Genomic DNA, 21,730 nt, shown 5'->3' with positions numbered 1-21,730 from the left:
CTACTCGGGAAGACAAGAGAAGTTATAGAGGAATCCGTCCTAGGACGTTGCTTTTCAACCGACTTCCAAAAAAGGGCTTCTTTTTTGTATTTATTCTATTGTAGATTCAATCTTAAACAAATGAAACCACAAAGACTGTCCTAATTAGCCGAGACTGTGGAGCCGACCGGACTTGTCTTGTTATGTAAACACATTTCTCCTAAAGTTGTTAACAGATCGATTTTGGCCACTTGAGTGGTTGTCCGTCACTCGCCCGGGCGGGACGAACACCAGCACTTTCGCTTTTTACCAAAATCATATCGACAACCGCCATTTGTAATTTCGTTGATCTCTTTTGTCTTGCCGTTTCAAATTCAAAATTCGAATCTTCACTTTTTAATTTCACAAGTGACACTTTTGAAGTGACAAATGACAGCGCAAATTCGTTTTTAATAGGCAAAGGTGTGTAATATTATACAGCCAAAAAAAATGAGAATCGCTAATTTCCACATGTTACTGTTAATATTATTCAGAAATGTTAAGTGTGATGATCTTGACTCGGAAAGTGACGTTGTAAACAATTTGCATGACTCAAAAAACCTTATCTCTGACAATGGCGTCGTATTTTCGAAATTTCTGAGTAACAGTAAATATAATTCCGATGTCATTAAAAATATCGGGAGTGATAATGACGCTGTGAACCATTATGAAGATATAACTATATTAGATAATGATGGACAGTTGAAAAATTTGAAATATAAATCTGTTAGTAATATAAATGTACCTGTTAAGTTAAAGAATGCAGTTGGTGATAACTTAGTGACGAAACTAAGTGACAAAGTGATCAGTGAGGATAGCATGGATGAGCTTAAGTTCCATTTGAATGGACAGAAATCTAAGTTCTTTGAGGAATTGGGATGTAAGTATGTTTTTATAATAATAATTTAATAATATATTAGGGCAAATCACACAGATTGAGCTAGCCCCAAAGTAAGTACGAGACTTGTGTTATGGGATACTAACTCAACGATACTATATTTTATAACAAATACATATATATAAACATCCAAGACCCGTGTCAATCAGAAAAAGATCATTTTCCATCATGACCCGACCGGGGATCGCACCCGGGACCTCTCGGTTCAGAGGCAAGCACTTTACCACTGCGCCACCGAGGTCGTCAATCAATAAATGTATAAGTACGTGTAATATAATAAAAGTATAAGTGAGCTATGTCTGTAAGTACATAGGAGATATAAAATATAATTATGGGAGTCTTTAAGGGACTAATAGAAGCCAAAACATTTTTTTTCTTTCTCTCTGTTTATACTTATATGTTTGTACGCGCATCACGCAAAAATTACGAAATGGAATTTGATGCTGTTTTAACCCTGGAACCTTTCGATCACGGGGGACGGTCTTATCCACTTGACAACCACCGCAATGTGCCTCTTAGTAGTCTCGTCAACATCCACAAAAGATATGGAGTGGTCCTATTTTAGGGCGGGACCACACGCTCTTCCTTGAAGGATAATTATAATATAATAAGGATTAGCATTGAGTTAACAAAACAATTCGCGTATTCGCTTCGTGACGTAACTAAACGTAATTGTTACATGAACAAGGTTTGGAGGGAGAAAGCTGAAGTGCGCGGGTTTGGCGTTAGGTCGTACGCACACGCACGCGACCTAATTTAAATCGTTTTAGAATAATTTAAAAATATTGTAAAAAAAAATAAGAAACAATAACGGTAACCCCTTCTGGCATGAGAGTTTCTTCCGACATTCCTATCCGCAACTGTAGTCGTTCCGAAATGCCAGTAGTTAGTATGAATTTTCGAGAAATACTAATATAATTTAAAAATTGACACGAAAAAGTAGTTTAGTGGACGGATTGTTATGAAATTTGATACGCGAGTAGAAAATAACCTGGAATAACACAAAACGTTTTTTATCCCGAAATTCCCACGGGAGCGAAGCCCGAGGGCGAAGCTAGTAGGATATAAAACTTGAAACTTATGTACCAATCTTGTTACAGAAATTAACGATTTACATTTTTTTGACATCACAAATTTACTCAATACTAAGTCTAATGCCGACTTCTAAAGCGCAGGTGAAGAAGCGGCGCAACAAACTTCACCGCAACCTATCAGTGTGAAGTAGCCTTTACATTTCAAAGCCGGATACCGCTTTCTCACGTGGTGTCGTAACTCCGTTATGTGGCGGTCGTAACCTCCGTCACCCATCAACTTGACCTTACTTTCCGCAACCTTATGTTATGTGTTGATGAAATTAGAAATTTATGATCTAACTAGCCGCTCGTCCCGAGTTCGCTCAGGAATCATGCTATCTATTGGTGAAAACCGCTTGAAAATCCGTGCAGTAGTTTTTGAGTTTATCGAGAACAGACAGACGCGGCAGAGGACCTATTTTTATTATATGTAAGGATGTGTTCTCGACTGAAACTGTTGGCGTGATATTAGATTTTTTTTTTACCATTTTTCAATATGTTACAGCTAGATCCCGAAGTGTGGGTACACCTAGCCGGTCTCAGTTGATCTTTGTTGGCACACTACACTATGGTGTATACGATACAATACAATACAAAATATCTTTAAATCATAAAAACAGTGTCAATAAAAATAATACAACAGCTTATATAAACATGACCAATGGCGGGCTTATTGCTAAGCAATCTCTTCCAGCCAACCTTTGGGTAGTGAGAGTGTATCGTTTTTATCTCTGGATAAATTAGGTCACAAATGGTTAAATGTAAATTTATTAAACTTAATCTTAAATGTTAATCTTAACATTTAACCGGCTAAATCTAGATTTCGCCGGTCTCTGTAGGCCGTCTGTTTCGCCGTAACATATATCAAAAAAAACTTTAATATTTCGAGATATATGTAGGGAAAATATGGGTTTCACGCCAGGTTGAGAGATAATGATGCAATTGGAACCAACTCAGCCATAATAACGTAGCTATACATATATACGTGACATTATATAGTTAAGCTAACTTTTTTAAGTTTTTAGAACTGGCCACTAAAGCACATAATATTATAAAAATGTTGTCATAATCTACAAATCTAGAAGCACTGGCCATAACATTTTATAACAAGAGCGTTCTAAATATAAAAATTAAAAGTAAAACCAGCCAGCTTTCCAGTAGCTCTCGCCTCTCTCTGGCGCCGCCGGCGCAAGGAGAGACAAACATTTTTCTTTTTACAGTTTTAATTTGAATTGACGGAAGTAAATAAAGCCAGGATTGTTTATTGTGTCTTATTATTGCTGTTTACAAGTTTGAAAATCGCTTTTTAAATTAGCAATATAAGCACCAACTTAGCATAACACTTAGTTAGCTACTTTCCAACTAGTCAAATAAGATACTTTTTTAAATGTCAAAATAAAAATAAATAAGGAGGTTAATATTATTATATAACAGCGATTTGGAATGTCGTCACGATTTTGAAGTCAAAAAGGATTCCAAATAAAATTTTTATGGGAAAATAGTAAAAGACGATGCGAGCTGACATATTTCATACAATTTCAGTACAAGACGAGATTCGCATACAGACAAACACACGCATGCTTCAAAACGAAAGTGAAATGTTTGTCACTCCGCGCGCCGACAGCAGTGTCATAGTATCGTGTCGCTGCTAAAATCTGCAGCACGTATTTAAAAAAAAAAAGTTTTTTTTTTTAATTCTTATCATTATGGTCAGAAAAAAATAGCCAGAAAGTGTAGTTAAAATTCTTTTGTTTTCAAATGTCATTGGAATAAAATTGTTCTTAATTTAAAAATCCGTGAAGTGTCACTGGTAAGTTCGTGTGCGTGACGCGTTAAAATAATGAAATAAAATTAAAATGTAAAAATATACATACATCGGTTTTAATTCACAAAAATAAAAGCAAAACTTAAAGGCATTTATTTCACGAATAATTTTAATTGTGGAACTGTTAATACTTTAACATTTAGCAATAGTATATATAGGTATCGGTAACATGTTCGAATATAAAATAGTGCACGTAGAACAAAGAATAGAAATGTGTGCTTGTATTTTCATTAATTTTGTAGTATAATATAAGATTCAACGTTTTCTAAGGACTAATTTTAGGGTTTCGTACCTCAAAAGGTGAAAAAGGAGTATAGGACTTCAAGATCCTTTTTCTCACTATTTATCACACTATTACATTAGCTGAGCTGCTTTGCTTGGATGATAAGTTAAAATCTAAATAAAAAGGTTTTGTTTTCATATCTCTCACAAAAGACATTTCCCGGTTTCTTCCTCAGCCGTTGAGCGTCGGAGCCCAGGGTCCGCTTTCCGACTGTTTCGTGTCCACTTCGCACGGTCGTCGGCATCCCTAGTTGTCAGACCATTGGCACGCATATCATCTTGTTTTCTCTCTAGACAAATAATGTCTTAAAAGTGGACTCTTTAGGCTGTTACAATAATATTGCTAATGGTCTGATAACAGAGGATGCCATATCCCGTGCGATATGAAGATGCGAAAAGTAGGAGAGCGGACTCTGGGCTCCGACGCTATATGACCGCGGACGAAACCAGGAAAACGATCAGATGTTGTGAGAATATGAATGATGTCATTAAGTATAAACTATTAATTTTTACACCGAGTTTAAAAACATCAAAATTTCTAAAATCAACCAGGAGATTTTCAGATTGAAAAGTCGCATGAAAATAATAATAATAAATAAAAATATCTTTATTTACTCCACAAGTTAATTATATTTAACACACAACAAGGTATTTATTATAATCTATTTCATACTATTAGTCCTTATAGCTAAAGTACGGTTATGAAAGTCCCCAACAAGACAGAGAACAAACAGTGACGAAACAACATCATCACATCCGGTAATCCCATAGACAGTGATTCCATTTGCAAAATGTGTCTTTGTTTATTTTTTTTTCTGCGAGCAACCTTACGAAAGAGGGTTACATACATACATTATGCTTTAGTTCCGTTCTAATAACCACAATGCTTAGTCGTGACAGCCTTTGGATTTTTTAGTCTGTTCTTAATTTAAAAATTACGGTCTGATTGTCTTTGGTCTAAATATGGCTCCCTAATTTTGATGGTTAAGGTTGACGCGGTTGTAAGGGCGTCGCTGCTGTTGAACAAATTTAACAAAAAAATAATTTCAAAATTATTTTTATAAGTTCGATTACTTGGACTGGTCAAGTCTTTTTTATTCCTATTATCACTATTATTCTGATATTTTTATAAAAACAATGCAATTATAAATGAAATAAAATGGAGACTTATTTCTTATAACACATTCATATTGACATCCAAATTTTGCTGTAAAAAATTTTGACAAAATAATTATAGACATACCAGTAATTTCGTTTCTTTGTCGACTCGCATTTTGATTAGTGTTAAATGCGAGCGTTCATTTCAGGTTAAGTACACAATCTGGACAGGCACTGATTAGTGCGAGCCCAAGTATTTCTTCTTAACACTTAATACGTGCCCTTGCACTTAACACTAATCAAAATGCGAACCAAGCGTAAAGAGAGGCAAAACATCTAGAATTTTAGTATTTATCTTCTAATTAGGAACTAATTAGTGCGAGTCCAAGTATTTCGTCTTATCACTCGCACGTACACTCGCCAAAGTACGCCAATCAAAATGCGAAAGGGGCTTTACTGTAATCGCTATAATAAAATGTCAGTTTCTGAGATCTGACTCGTGATGAATAAATAAATTTGGCACACAATCGTGACATTTCGTTAAGTTGCTTTAAACACGCAATGTTTTATTGCGATTTCTTTCAGCACTTTCACTATAATATTCTGTTGTTTACTTACTTTCGGTTCGTTTGTCATAACTATAATTAACTTTAAAAAAGTCTGGGCTACCCAAAGATGCTATTTTTAATAAATAATTTAATAAGATTTTTTTAACATCTATCTACAGACGTAGCCTAATTACATCGTTATTATATGTATGTATAGATTATAACAAGACACACAAAAGGTTGTCGTCTTAAAATTATTAATTAATTACTTATCGTCACTATTTTTATTTTATTTTTTTCACCCAAAATCGTCACCATATTATATAAATATGTAATTTCTTGTTTCGTAACTAACTGTCGTATAACATTAAATATATATTTTAAACTAACTTTTGCCTGCGGTTTCACCCGCGTGAATTTCTCTGTGAAAGCACAACAAGTACCTTATTAAATATAAATTAAACAATTCTATATAACATTAAAAGTTAGGTTTTATTGTAATTTATAATGATCTCATTAATACATACATATGCATAACACGGTATCATTACCTTGGCAATCGACAATACATCAATGTAGCTGTCTGTTTTTGTGATGTTCAACGCAACGCTTTGTCCATCTGTCAAAAAATTAACAACATGCTAAGTACTTAATAATTGCATACTAATGTCACACCAATAATAAATCATTTTTTCGTTATTTACATACATCAAGCAAAAAAAAATTATTTTTTCTGAAATTAAAATAAGCTAAACGTCTTCATTGTCTATGCGCAGCGGGGTGTGCAAAATGGCGCGGATCCAATTTGGCGCCAAATGAAAGTGAGAAGGCGGGAAGATCAACTGTCACGTTCTGTTACATGAACTGTCGGTTTCATAATGTATTCATGAAACAATACTTTCTTATGGAAAATCTTGAGGATTTTTGAATAAATATGTGTAATAATAACCTTTTGAATAATTTCTATTTGATTGTTAAAATAGGTACAATGTGCTTTGAACTGTTCTTATAGTCAAATGTCATAGACACGCAAAGAAGGAAAAAAGCTATCTTTTATCATGCGAAAGTTTGTGAGGATGTATGTGTGTATATTACTCTTTCACGCAAAATCTACTAGACGGAGAATTTAGGTACACGGGTAGAATATAATTTGTAATAACACATAGGGTTCCTTTTATCCCGAAATTCCCACGGGAGCGAAGCCCCGGGGCGCCATCATGAAATTCTATATCTCTTCTTAGTTTTATCGAACTATTTAAACAAAAAATCAATTTGAATGATACAACTTTTGAAAATATAACGATTTTCAGATGTTATGACTCCATCTTCGAATACGCTTCGATTGTTAAATGCTTTTCCCGACATTACTAAATGCTCTTTTAATTCCTTAATTATCATTATTTTCTTTGCAACTGATAAAAAATTTTAGATCTTTTAATTAATTCATTAATTCAGGTAAATATTATTGACTCTTTGGTTCATTAGAACCAAAGAGTCAATTTCTTTTGTCTTTAAATATTTAAACATATGTACTATAATTTGAAAATAAGATAATATACATCGAATACTTTTCTCTAAGGAATATGGGTTTCGAGCTTCATACAAATATTTTGCAATTTGTTTCTTCAATTCTAAAAATACAACAAACAAATATAACCTCACAAATTAAATTTTCTTACCAATCCGATAAATTAGCTTTGAAAATAAACAATGTCCCACGGAATAATACTTAAATTAAGGTTTCATTCATTCAACACAATAAAATTAGATTATCCGACCTCCTTTTGTAACCAAATTAGACCTTATCAAAAACGAATTAGCCGCAGTTAATTCGTATCTGCACATTACTAGGATACTATTAACTTTTGCAATACTTTAGCAAAAGCACACTTGTAATTTAAAATATCCTAAACCGATGCAATCAAATATGTATTTTATTACTTTTAAATAAAGTCGAAATAATGTGTGACAATTTTGAAATAAAATATTTTGGTCCTAATTTAAATATTTAATGAAGCTAAAATGAACAATAACGTTCAAGGATGAAGGTTGATAATTCTATGTCTCGAAATGTCACTTGAGACCTTTTCACCTTATCATTAATGTTTTGGAAAGCTACAGCGAAAGTCGACGCCTCGCGCTAAGTGCACTCGAGGTATCTTGATACTTGAATATTAGAATTCGATCAATCGTTTTAGTGCGACGGAAAAGGGCACTGGATATAACTGGTTTTATTCGTAATTCAGATGATTGCAGAGAAACGAGCTTTATGTACATTTCATTAGATTAGCATCGGCCTGTCGTTTTTATATGATATAAAACGGAAGTTTATTAGACATGTTTCGCATATTTTTACAGTAACCTACTAAGGTCTATCTTTAACCCTGAATTGTTTATAAGTGTAAGTTGGAAAGCAATTCTGTAGAATTTTTTTTACAGGTAGGTATAGAAAAATTGATTTGATTTAAACTTCAATGTATGTTTATATATCTGTGGATTAAAATGATATTGCGTCAAGACCATCGCTTCTGAAATGTAGCGATGTTGTACAATATACCTACCTACTTTCTAGCTTTTTAGCAATTAAGTTGATGGATAATAAATATTTCAAATGTAATATATTTATTTTATTTGTTTTAAAATAAATTATACCGGACATTATGTTATTTACTGATATTGTCAGTAAGTCGTGCGGTCGAAAACGAAAAATATTAAGAATTAAAAGAAATAAATCATTTTTAATGTCGATATATATTTTTTTAAAATGATCAAGATTGTAAAGCAACGTATAAATAAGACGAATTTTCGATCTAATTAGATGAATAAGCGGATCATTTTGATACTTGGACACCTCGTTAAAATTATACGCCTCACGCACATATATACTAAGCGACTTGTAATAAATTTGAACTATTTTATGAAGTTAAAATTTTAAAAAAAGATACACAAAACCGATGGCGATAAAATAAGAATTGAAAAAAAAAACAAATATTACAGGCTGGAAAATTTGTAGTGTAAAAACGAATATGGAAAAAAGTTAACACCGATGGATTCATAACAAAAAGTGAAAAGCGTCGAGATACGCGTGTCTCGCTCGCCTCGTGCACTTCCGATTCGTTACTTCCCGCGACTGGACGTGTCTATGGTCCAAGAAAAAACAAAGTGAAAACATGTGCCAAGTGTAGTGCGAAAATGTGTGAAAATCTCTTTGACATCTTCATCGGCGGGAAGAGATAACTGCATTTCGGATTTGGAACGCGCGTTGACAGTGACAGATATGATTTTTAAAAGGACTTTTTTGTTTTTAATCGTGTTCGCGGGAGTTTTGAGTTCGGATACAGAGAATGATGTGTTGACGTTGCAAGACGATTTAGAAATTAAGGATGTGGAAATACCTTCTGATAGAAGAAGGCCTGCGAATGAGCAAGAGAAGGATATATTGTTATTAGACGCATTGGGAAGGAGAAAGGGATCGTATCACAGTTCCTACGGATCGTCACAGGAGGATGATTCTATTATGGATTTGTTGGGAAAAAGTAAGTTGTTAATATACATATGAATTGGAAGTTATTTCATAAAATCAAAAATAATTTAATTAAATTAGTTGATAATAGTAATGTAACCCGTTTATTCAGGTTTTTTAAAACTGATAATTAAACCGATTGCTTTTGTGTAGTTTAAAAATGTTGAGATCTATGTCCTTTTAAAATTATATACCCTAAAAGTCAAAATCTTGCATAACAAATTATGTATTTTTAATTCGCGCTAAAAATTAATGTACTTATAACACAAAGACAAACAGACAAAATTTCTGAAAAATATTATTTGAAGACTCCGTAATTATTTTTATACATTTATCTTTAATATCTCTTATGTACAGACATAGCCCACTTACAGTTTTATTATGTATTATATATATATATATATATATAGATATCTATGATACTAACAGTGTGATAGACTGCTATCGAGATATTCCACAAATCTAACTAATCACTTGAGTTAACTTAAACTATTTCCGGAGAAAAATAGTGATTAAAATCATTAAATACTTCATTATTAATTCTACGAATGCTAATAGCTAATTAATTAATGTTTTCTTCAAGAACACATGATTTTAAATCGCTTTTTAATTTCATAAAAAATAATTTTCCATCTCGAACTGACCGACCGATGAAAAATCGGTAAGAAAAATCGAAGAAACATGTAATAATTGTTTATTTATATATAGACACATACAGATTAACAGACATAACATCGAAAACACCTGCATGCTAGTTAACACTAAAATATAAACTAGAAATTGTGATTAGATTACAATGTCGAATTGGTTAGATATAGATTATACATGTTTAGTTGATGACTAAAAGAAATCAACGTGTCTTTGATGGCTACTATGACTAATATGATGCTAATATGACTTACAATATTATATGTTGCAGTCAAAACTGTTATCCGGTCAAAACCACTTCTAACCAACGAAATCAGTTAAAACTACTTTTAATTGAAGAGGTTGGTCAATAGTATTTTTCACTGTTTTTTCAGTCAAAACTACTTTCGACCAAACTTTTTATTGACAAAAATAGCAAAAAATGAAACATTTTAATACTTTTTTAGGTCAATAACAATGAAAATATTAAGGATAATAGATATAAGTTAATAGATGTACTTTTTATTACGATTATTCTCTTAATCCTTAATGTTTATGAAGAAGTTCCCCTTGTCGCGTCTGTCTGTTTGTCTGTCTGTATGAACGCGATAAACTCAAAAATTTCCATACGGATTTTGTACGGTTCCAAATTAGAAAACGTAGACAGGTATAGATCCCTCCATGGGATAAGTCCGTTGACATCGCTATTTCAGTTGTTTTTTTTTTGTGTTTTGCAACAATATTAAACAATGAATCGAAACTAAGAAGATTATCTAAACCAATATATAACCGATCTATCTGCTGCAGTAAACCTCATTATTTAACCGTGTTATATCGACTGTGAATCACGCGAGTACAGTGAAGAGCACATCAATCCCTTCATAGGAAACTCGTCTCTATATTACAATGCTATAAAGTTCAATGGTATAACTAAAGATGTGGGCTGTACAAGTGAAAATGATTGCTCGGTCGTTGGCATGCGTATGCGCAAGTAAGATGTGTTTTATGAGCCGTATATAGGAATATGATTAATTTATGAGGAGTTAAAATTATGTAACTGCGTCTTACAGCTGACAAGTAAGAGGTTTTTGATCGAACGCGTGTGTTTTTTTCTACAGATTGTAATAGACAGTTAGTGATTAAATTCCTTGTCTGTTATTGGATTTTAAAATTACTACTACTAGTATTATAAATGCGAAAGTTTGTGAGAATATATGTATTGTATGTTTGTTACTCTTTCACGTAAAATCTACTGGACGGATTGTTATGAAATTTGGTACACGGGTAGAATATAACCTGGAATTAATACGTAAGGTACTTTTTATCCTGGAATTCTCACAGGGGCGAAGCAGCTTGTCCTACATATTTCTCTACTAGATCGAGTCAAGACACACAATACTATCTATATAAAACTCTTGCGTTACTGATGACAGACTGACAGACAACGCACAGCTGAAACTACTGGGCGTAGAAAGCTGAAATTTGGTGTGTAGGTTCCTAGGTCAGTGTAGGGGAGCACTGAGAAGGTATTTCCTGAAATTCCCACGGGAAACGAATTTTTACTAACATGCGAGTTGTGGGCAAAAGCTAGTAATACAATAATATGAAATTGCGCTGCGAACTGAAAATGTTCGGGAGATTATTAAGAGTATTTGCATGTTATCCTACTCGCATTTCTATTGGCTGAACGGACAATCTATATTTTGTTACACCGCTTGTATTATCATGTGTACAATCTTCAAAAGCAAATAGAGATTCATATATTCCATTGTGGCGACATTTACCACGCCATATGCACAACAGCGCAGATGTAAAAAGCCGACCAAACGCAACGAATAACAAGCCACACAAGTGATCCACGACTCTACGGACAGATGGCACTACGGTCGACTCGCTACTAGAAGCTAACAAGCCTAGACCGCGCAGACAGTGCGTTTTCGATTGGAAGCATAAATACAATCTCCAACACGACACCGTCGGGCCCGTGTGGTTCCCCAGGCGCAACACCTAGCCTGGCGGGAAGATCATCCCTTTGTGGCGGTCGAGCAATAATTACCTCGCTCCCGCTACACCATCACTAGTGACTTGACAGGTTTCGGGCGGGGTCGTTTAATTATGTACAACCCCTAGGAAGTTCATTATCTAAATAACAGTGAAAACTACATCAAAATCCGTTTGATTTGGTTTTAAAGTAGGAGGAAGCTTAGAAACAGACAGACCTACGCGGGACAGAGACAGACCTACGCGGGACAGACAGACCTACGCGGGAAGCGACTTTATATTATTATTTTCTTAATCATGCTAGAACATAACTCTTAATCACTGTCTGTATTATCATCGACAGCTATTTAAACGTCCCCCACAGCTGGAGCACTGGCCTTCCTTATGGACGAATAAGGAGTCTCCATATTGATATTTTTGTCTGTCTTTTTGCGTCGGGGGTTAAAAACAAGAATAGAATATACAGAATGACACAAGAACAGATGTGATAAAGAATGTTTATCCTTCAATTTCGAATCATTAATTCAAAAATTAGACCTTCACGGGCACTTTTTCACGTCAATCTTTATATTAATTCCCAGTGATACCGCAAACGTGCCGCTACCGTGGTGCTCGCTACCCGTGCGGCTTGAGCATATCCTGCGTGCTGGGGGGAGGGAAACCCCTGGACCTGTGCTCTGGGGGCATGATCTGGGCGTGCTGCGTGGACAGAGACACCACGGAGAGGCCGAGCGAGATTGCACCTGTAGTCCACAACGCCAGTAAGTGTTTTGTTTTTCCGTTCCGTTCCGTTTAAGGAGGATGATTTTAAAATCATATTTTGATATTGATCTATCATTTTGTATTCCAAAATATTGTTACAATCATTTACTGTTTATATTAATGTGTGATTAACATTCATGTTTTAATGTCACTAATGTTGGTGAGTAACGATTCGTAACTGTGTGTTGCATCAGTCAACTTTGACGTTGACTTTGATCTGCGCACCTTTTAGAGAAAATGGCGTGCTTTGCGTTTGGTTATAGTTAGCGTCTAAGTTGACTGGTGCAGCCCATTCTTAATGTGTGTTTAAAACAAATTGAATTTTCATTAATGAATAGTTTTTTATGTATTTGTAAAATATGCATGAAATGCTCGTATTATGGGATGTTTTTATAGTTATTTGGGTAGTTTGATGTGTGGATTAGAAACCAATAAACTACACACAATCACAAAGCAGTTTATTACTTAGGTATTCAGACCAATAATTCAGAAAAAAACGACAAAATTACTCCATCCATATCTTTATTTTATAAATCATACAATTGTAAACTGTCTAAAAATTAAAATTAAATTAAAAATTCAAGAAACTCCAGCCTTCGAACTCCGAAGTTGCTGGCATCATCTAAAAAAGCTGACAGTTTCCAAACAGGACGTAGGTACATTACTTATGCAATCATAGCTAAGAACACTCTCGATTAAATTCTCTTTCAAATAAAAAAAAACTAGATCAAAATCTTTTGTTTGCTACGGAAAGACATACAGATACACAGACACGTTAAACTTATAATCCTTCTGTGTCTTATTAAAAAATAATCTTCGATAGAAAAGTGAATCTGAATGAAAACTTTAACGTGTCGGTTTCAACATATTTTTTGGCATATTCAAATGTATGCAACGGCGATTTCACACGATGAATCACAAATGACATAATAACGCGAGTGAGAATCGTTGTAAGGCGCCTTACTTTAGTAAGGCGGCGTTTCACTAAGGTTAGGTTATGTTTTATTCATAAGACGGTAAGGGATTACGTCACACGCATGGCCGTGCCATAGAAAAAGTACTAATATGAACAACAACAATCGAGTATATTTTATGCATATGTCTCTGTGACCTATTCTCACGCAATCGAAGTAAATTTCTTATTTTTTTTAAAGTTTTAACATATTTTCTGCCATCTCAGAATCTATCGAATAAATTTAATTAAACTAAACGAATTCCTGGTTGTGTTTAGTGCTGTGATGTCGGGGAATTAGCGTAAGGAGTAAACCAATCAATTTTGAAGATTCGGTTGTGATATTAACTCTGCTTTTAACACCATTGATATCTTTACGAATAAATTATCAGCCATACTAATTATAGGACTTTATTTTCTTCCTTCATTCAACTTGAACTATCGAAAAATGGAGCTCTAAACACACGAAAATATTTGGTCCCACCATCTATGGTACCCCGCGCCACACAAGTTTCCGCACTGATTCCCCTAAGACGTACCATACCATCAGCTTACTTGTTTCCGGGGCTGTACATTCAAATTCTCGGTTTCATAATAACCTATTATGTTCACACTTTCTAGAGTCGCTAACATGATAATTATTTAATATAGTAGAGTTTTTTGAACATATATAATATATCTTTTATGAAAGCTTGCTTGGTTCCCTGGTGGCCCTAAACATAGGGTCCGCAAAAAAATGCTTTAAACATTGAAAGGGAAAAATTGGAAGGTTTTGTATCAAAAATATTGTGCGAAATCCGGAACGCATTTTCACACTACGCAGCGTAAAATTTACAAAATGATCTCGATTGCACCATAGCACCAAAACTAATAGTTACCAATGTCAAATGTTTGGTAACTATTTAGTTATTGCAATCATCGGCTAAGGACATGGGCCCTAGAGAAATTGGGCAATTAATATCATCGTTGTATCCTGTGAGGTTCCGAGAGATTTCGGCTTGAGTACGGCTGATGTTCGCGTACTCAAACGGTAACCTACAGTATAAGCCCTACACCCTATCGATAGGGGGTTTATGAGAAAACGCGAAAGTCCGTCAGAGCAGTTTGAATGTATCACAATAATGTTCCCGGTTGCGTTCGGGGCTGTGACGTCGCGAAACGTCAGCGTATAAATTAGCTTTATTATTTTTAAGATAGGGCTGTGATTTTACAACCGGCCGCCTAATGTCAAGCGCCCTTTAAGTATTGCAATTGTTCCCTATGTTGTGTCCCTAGTCGCCTCGTGCGCTATCTGAGGATACGGAACTATCCTGGGCCACACGCCGTGTATACATCAATTTCCCTACACCCTATCGATAGTGGGTTTAGGAGAAAAGGCGAAAGTCTTGCGTCAGAGCCGTTCGAGCGTAAACACAATCGTGTAGAAAGTAATCCAATTTGGAACCGATTCATCTGGCAGAATTCATGTGTTATGTAATAATTATACTAAGTACTGGGGTGTCGTAATTATACGACACTAGCGACCTGTCAGGGCTTCGCTCGGATGCAACCATAATATATATATTACATATTATAAAACAAAGTCCACTGCCGCGTCTGCCTGTCTGTCTGTTCGCGGTAAACTTAAAATTATTGCACGGATTTCCATGCGGTTTTCACCAATGTCTAAGTGTGGTTTCAGAGGAAGGCTTAGGTGTATAATGTAATGTGTTTTTACCCGAGCGAGGCCTGGACGGGCCGCTTGTGTATTATACAACTAAACCTTTTTCAGTAATCCCACAATCTATTGGTGAGAGCTATGCAAAAATCCGTCCGGTTTAAGTTTATCGCGACAGGCAGGCAGACGCGTGGGTTCCGTGTACAAAGGATAAAACGAAATTCGCTTCAAACGGCTTCGCTCGGCTGTATCTCATGAATCGTGGTAGGCAGTTAAAATTTTCACTAATGATGTATTACTGTTGCCGCTGTAAACAACAAGTAAGACTAAAAAACAGAATAATATAAAATATTTAATGGCGCTCTCATAAAACAATAGTGATTGTTTGCCATTTTTATAGATGGTACGGAACCCTTCACGCGGGAGACCGACTGGCACTTGGCTGGTCTGATATATTTACACAAGATTAAAGTAAATAAATATTAACGCATTTATGATCAGGAAATAAATGATTTAATCTATATAACACTCATAAATCACATCTACACGAGAATCGAACACAAGAATATCCTCACACGCAATACGATGGTCGAGTATAATAATTGCAGTTATATAATGTACACAGAACTTTCTCTAGAGCGACCCGCCCTCGGTCGAGACATACAGTACCCGCGGCCCGGCCTCGCTTGGGTACAAACATAATAAAATTGTACACCTTCCTCAGGAATCACATTATCTATTGGTGAAAACCGTACGTAAATCTGTCTGATAGTTTTAGTATTTATCGCGTTCATACAGACTTCTTTTTATATATAACTAGCTGTGCTCTGGGCTTCGCTCCCGTGGGAATTTCGGGATGAAAATTACCCTATGTGTTATTATTCCAGGTTATATTCTACCCGTGTCCAAATTTTATAACAATCCGTCCAATAGATTTTGCGTGAAAGAGAAAAAAACATACACAAACTTTCGCATTTATATTAGTAGGATTTTTATTTGTCACTGCACGGATTTTTCATACGCTTTTCACCAGTTGAAAGTGTAATTCTCGAGAAAGTTTTAGATGAACAAGTAATTTATTACGTCTTTACACGAGCGAATCCTGGACGGGGCGCTAGTAATTGTTGTTTGCATTATCATAATTTGTTACTCGATATTAAAAGCTTTTAAAAAAGACGGAAACAGCGTTAGGTAACGCACATTATAATCACAGATGTTTCCGGTTGAAATCGTTAAAGTAACAATGCGATCAAGATTATGTATGAATGTTACTAGAGTAATAGATTGTATAAGTACTAGTGTAAACATACAGTACATAAAAACTGACTTAACACACGCTATTCCTATGACGGCCTCGGTGGCGCAGTGGTAAAGTGCTTGCCTCTGAACCGAGAGGTCCCGGGTTTGATCCCCGGTCTCGGGTCATGATGGAAAATGATCTTTTTCTGATTGGCCCGGGTCTTGGATGTTTATCTATATATGCATCTGTTATAAAATATAGTATCGTTCAGTTAGTATCCCATAACACAAGTCTCGAACTTACTTTGGGGCTGTCTCAATCTGTGTGATTTGTTCTAATATATTTATTTACTATAGCACCTACATTCAACAGAATTTGGTTAAAATATATTGTAAGTTAACCTTTATAGTATTACTAGTTGCCCGCCCCGGCTTTGCTCGGATAAAACCATAATAAATAATACACCTAAACCTTCCTCAAGTATCACAGACAGACAGCAGAAATCAACTTTGTTTTATACTACGTAGTGAATTATATTGAAAAATAAAATACACCATAGAAGCCTAATATTTTAAACTATCAGAGATAAGCATTACCATACAAATACCAACAAATACAATAACATAACCTTCCACACAGGTGACCTTATAGAACTCATCGGGTCATTCCCCCACGACAACTTCGAGTATCCCAATACTAACCACTACGACGACCCCGTCATCATCTACACCGACCAGAATCGCCCAAACACCCAACACAACCGCCCAAAACCAGATCTGGATCAAAATAAACCCGACTGGGAATATCAGAACCATTATTTTCATGTGAAGCCCTCTTACCATGAGAGTAGCACGCACAAACCGGAAGTGTATTATCCGGACAAATTTCCGGATAAGTTTCCGGATCAAAACGGCGGTGATGATGATTATGTGCCAGTACACACGAACGGTCATAAGCCAAGGCCTTATCCGGGTGAGATTTTTTGGTGGATTTGGGATGCACTTTACATATATTTCACGGTTGAACTCAAGTGATGTTGTGTATCTTAAAGTTATAGACATACTCGTATTTACTTACATAACTTATGTTTAAAATCGTAATATTTTTGTGTTTAGCTGTATTTGTGCTGGTTAAATTGTCGAATAATCAGAGATTTCATATTTTAAAACATTGTTTAGGTATAAATTAGTACTATTTTAATTAATTATTTGAATTGACATTTAGGGCCCCTTATTAATTATTTATTAAATTCAATAGGTATTTTGCAATCAATTAAATTTTGTTTTTAGATTCATATTTTGGAGATAATAATATTTATATGTGAAAAATCTGTTTATTGGATTTTATTATTAATTTTATTGTTGCGATTGCATTATAATTGTGTATCAAAACACACTTGAGTTCAATATTGTACTTAGTTTTATTTGTTTGTATTCTTGTTCGCTTCATCAGCACTGCGTTTTCATAATCATCATGCACTGCCGCTTGTATGAACGCACATTGCAATTTGGAGAAATGTATGAACCACTTTATTGCTTAAAGGAGGTTCACATTGTTAGAAATGTTCACGTTTATGCTTTATGGTTTATTTGAACACAGGTACCTACCACGAAAATTATTAAAGAGGCTTTTATTAAGTAGTATAGTAATAGTAGATTTTTTGGTTTTATTTGATTTTTGTAAGGGTTTTTCTGACTTAGCTAAGACACACAACATTATAGAATCTATTTTCGTAAACTATAGCTATAATAAGTACGGTACGTACTTGATAGGTGATATTTACTGGAGTTGCGGATTTCGAAACAATACATAATGGAACATAATGTATCTAGATTGAACTACTAATATTTCAGGCTGCGGCGAGCACTTCACGCGGTCGAACCGCATCGTCGGCGGGCACTCGACCGGGTTCGGGTCGCACCCGTGGCAAGCTGCTCTCATTAAGTCGGGCTTCCTCAGCAAGAAGCTCGCGTGTGGAGGCGCCCTTATCTCAGACCGATGGGTGATCACTGCCGCCCATTGTGTTGCCACGTGAGTGTTATCTCCATCTCTATTTCTTATTATGCCTTTAGGTTATATCGGGGTTGTTGTCTATCTCCTTCCAAAACTCCGCATCTGTAGATGCTTGCAAGATTTAAATTTACAATAATCTCAGTTATATATCATCTTCTTCATAGTCGTATTCCTCATGGCTGAGGTTTACGTGGAAGAAACACACATACTTTGCTTGTATGACAGTAATGTATTATGACGTCAAGATTTTTAGAGTCAAATTGCATTCCTAATATACTCGACAGTAAAACAAACAGTAAATCATGTACTTAATTAATAAAACTGATCAATGAAAGTGACATTTAATTTATTGTGTTCGGTTATTTAAATACCTTTATGTATTTATTTTATACCATGTTTCAGATTGACCTGGGTCTTGGTTGTTCACCTATATACATATGTATATGTTGTAGAATATAGTTAACAATAATACCAATAAAAACCATAAATAAGACTGTATTATATATATAATTAAATGAAAAATGTATTATCATGTACATGAAAAAAATATTGAATGAAGAAGATTAGAAGAATATTTATTGTTTAATTTACTTTTGGGGCTAACTCAATCTGTGTGATTTGTTTCCATATATTTATGGAAACATTTCCAGCACCCCGAACTCTCAGCTGCGCGTGCGCCTGGGCGAGTGGGACGTGCGGGACGCGGACGAGCGCTACTCGCACGAGGAGTTCGCGGTGCAGCGCAAGGAGGTGCACCCGCAGTACGAGCCCGCCGACTTCCGCAACGACGTCGCGCTCGTGCAGCTCGACAGGGGCGTTGTCTTCAAACAGCATATATTGCCTGTATGTCTATATATCCTACTAATATCAAAAATATCATAAATGAGAAAGTTTGTGAGAATATGTGACTTTTTATACATTGGCAATATTTTGTCTACATGCTCAGTCCATGATTATGAACAACTTTTAGTATGGGCGTAACTCCGAAATCGCGAAAAAAAATCAACTGTTCTATACAAAATTATATAGGCACCTAAGTTGTGGAAAATGTATGGTTCAGCTGATTTCGTGATTTCAAGGTTGCTTCCATACGAAAAGTTGTTCAGTACCATCGACTGAGCATGTAGATAAAATAATACCAAAGTATAAGAAATCATCCTGTTAGTATGTTACACTTTCATACAAAACAAAATCTACAGGACCGATTATTGTGAAATTTGGTATACGGGTAGAATATAAACTGGAATGAAACACATACAGTACTTTCTATCTCGAAAGTTCTACGAGAGCGAAGCCCCGGGGCGCAGCTAGTACTGACATCATAAACTAGAATGTATGTTCTACGTGTTTTTACTAGAAATATTTTTTAAATTCTTGTTATTCTGTCTTTACTATCCTAACAATTATCACTTGCTTCCTCTACACTCATTACTCTCTTCATACAAATATGCTCGATGGTTACTTCTAATTCGTACTATAACACCATCGGCTAACTTTGAGTTTCAGTTTTTATTGCGATAAATAAAAGCTTTTATACATACTACATTCACATCTGTTGTGAGTGATTGCAGTTAGTGCGGGTTTGAATTTCACTTCTGACCACCGAATCGATTCGAAACGAGACGCAACGAACCAATCATATTGCATTGTGGTTGTCGTTGCGTCACAATGGCGTAATGTGATTGGTTCGCTGCTTCTCACTTCGAATAGATTCGATAGTGAGAAGTGGAATGCAACAGTATGATGATATTGTGTACATTGTCAGGTGTGCCTGCCGGTGAAGCAGCTGAAGCTGGCCGGCAAGATGGCGACGGTGGCGGGCTGGGGGCGCACGCGCCACGGCCAGGCCACGGTGCCCTCCGTGCTGCAGGTGCGGCCGTGCACGACAGCACTAGTCTTCATTTGGACTAAAACATCATTTTAGAAACAAATTACGGAGAGATTTTTAAATACAAAATTTTCTCAGAGCGTTGCTACCTCTGCGGCCGCGTCGTCTTTATGATTCGTCAATTTTCTTGAGGAAGGAATCATTTCATGTCATTCATAAAATTTACATTGACCACTGTACAGATTAATAATTTTAGTCAAATAGTAAAACTGATTCTTGTTTTGGTTAAAATTTGTAAAATTAACAATAATGCGCGGCCGCAGCGGTCGAAACGCTCGGAGATAAACAAATAAAATAATAAATAAATATATTAGAACAAATCACACAGATTAAGCTAGCCTCAAAGTAAGTTCGAAACTTGTGATATGGGATTCATATATAATATGAATCCCATATCACAACCTCTGGGTTCAGAGACAAGCACTGGTAATGCCACGTGACACTCTCGCTCGCAGGAGGTGGACGTGGAGGTGATCCCCAACGAGCGCTGCCAGCGCTGGTTCCGCGCCGCCGGCCGCCGCGAGACCATACACGACGTCTTCCTCTGCGCCGGGTACAAGGAGGTAACTCTCGACGCTCACAGACAAACACACAGGCTCTGTTCTCATTTGACACTGGTATGGTGCAAACTGATGTAGAAAATTGATTTGACCCTGGAGATAAAGAAAACAATTGAACAACAAAAGGATCGCAATCAGATCGGGCCGGGCGTTTGATACATGTAATAAAAAAAGGAAAGAAAAAAAATACAATCCGGAATTAATTTCGCTTTGATATAATTCTACTAATTTTATAAATGGAAAAGTTTGTGAGGATATATGTGTGTATGTTTGTTACTCTTTCACGCAAAATCTACCGGACCGATTGTTATGAAATTTGGTACACGGGTTGAATATAACCTGGAATAACACATAGGATACTTTTTCTCCCCAATTTCCCACGGGAGCGAAACCCTAAGGCGCAGCTAGTGTTATATAACCCTTAGTCGCAATGTACCGCGAGCGGTATGAAGTGGTTATACTAGGGCGGAACCACACGCATATGGTAACTCTATCCATCATACATGAGAAACTATTGCAGGGTGGTCGAGACTCCTGCCAGGGCGACTCCGGCGGGCCCCTCACGATGAAGCTGGAGGGGCGCTCCACGCTCATAGGGCTGGTGTCGTGGGGCATCGGCTGCGGCAGGGAGCACCTGCCCGGAGTCTATACCAACATACAAAAATTCGTGCCTTGGATCGACAAGCTCATAAGCCCCTGATAGATGGCGAGATAGTTCTGAATGTCGCCGCTAGATGGCGCTGTTTAAAAAGTTGTCCTTGGCCG

At 35.9% G+C, this 21,730-nt stretch overlaps 1 protein-coding gene across 4 annotated transcripts; it reads left to right on the top strand.

Moving 5' to 3' along the window:
- Window positions 1-184: 184 nt before the first annotated feature.
- LOC128681565 (serine proteinase stubble-like) lies at window positions 185-21,709 on the top strand. Of its 4 annotated transcripts, XM_053765563.2 has the most exons (9): window positions 3,624-3,799; window positions 8,740-9,278; window positions 12,475-12,654; window positions 17,144-17,476; window positions 18,358-18,535; window positions 19,168-19,360; window positions 20,283-20,387; window positions 20,861-20,968; window positions 21,486-21,709. In XM_053765563.2, the coding sequence occupies exons 2-9, from the start codon at window positions 9,020-9,022 to the stop codon at window positions 21,663-21,665; spliced, it is 1,536 nt and encodes a 511-aa protein (XP_053621538.1). In that variant the 5' UTR covers window positions 3,624-3,799; window positions 8,740-9,019; the 3' UTR covers window positions 21,666-21,709. The 4 variants fall into 4 exon arrangements, with proteins under 4 accessions (XP_053621536.1, XP_053621539.1, XP_053621538.1 ...); XM_053765561.2 differs by lacking the exons at window positions 3,624-3,799; window positions 8,740-9,278 and adding an exon at window positions 185-898; XM_053765565.2 differs by lacking the exon at window positions 17,144-17,476 and having other exon boundaries at window positions 3,636-3,799.
- Window positions 21,710-21,730: the final 21 nt, after the last annotated feature.

The sequence above is a fragment of the Plodia interpunctella genome, chromosome 27, assembly GCF_027563975.2.
Source record: "Plodia interpunctella isolate USDA-ARS_2022_Savannah chromosome 27, ilPloInte3.2, whole genome shotgun sequence".
Classification (NCBI taxonomy): Eukaryota; Metazoa; Arthropoda; class Insecta; order Lepidoptera; family Pyralidae; genus Plodia; species Plodia interpunctella.
Note: the sequence above shows the minus strand (reverse complement) of the source record. Positions and strands in the feature narration are given on the sequence as shown.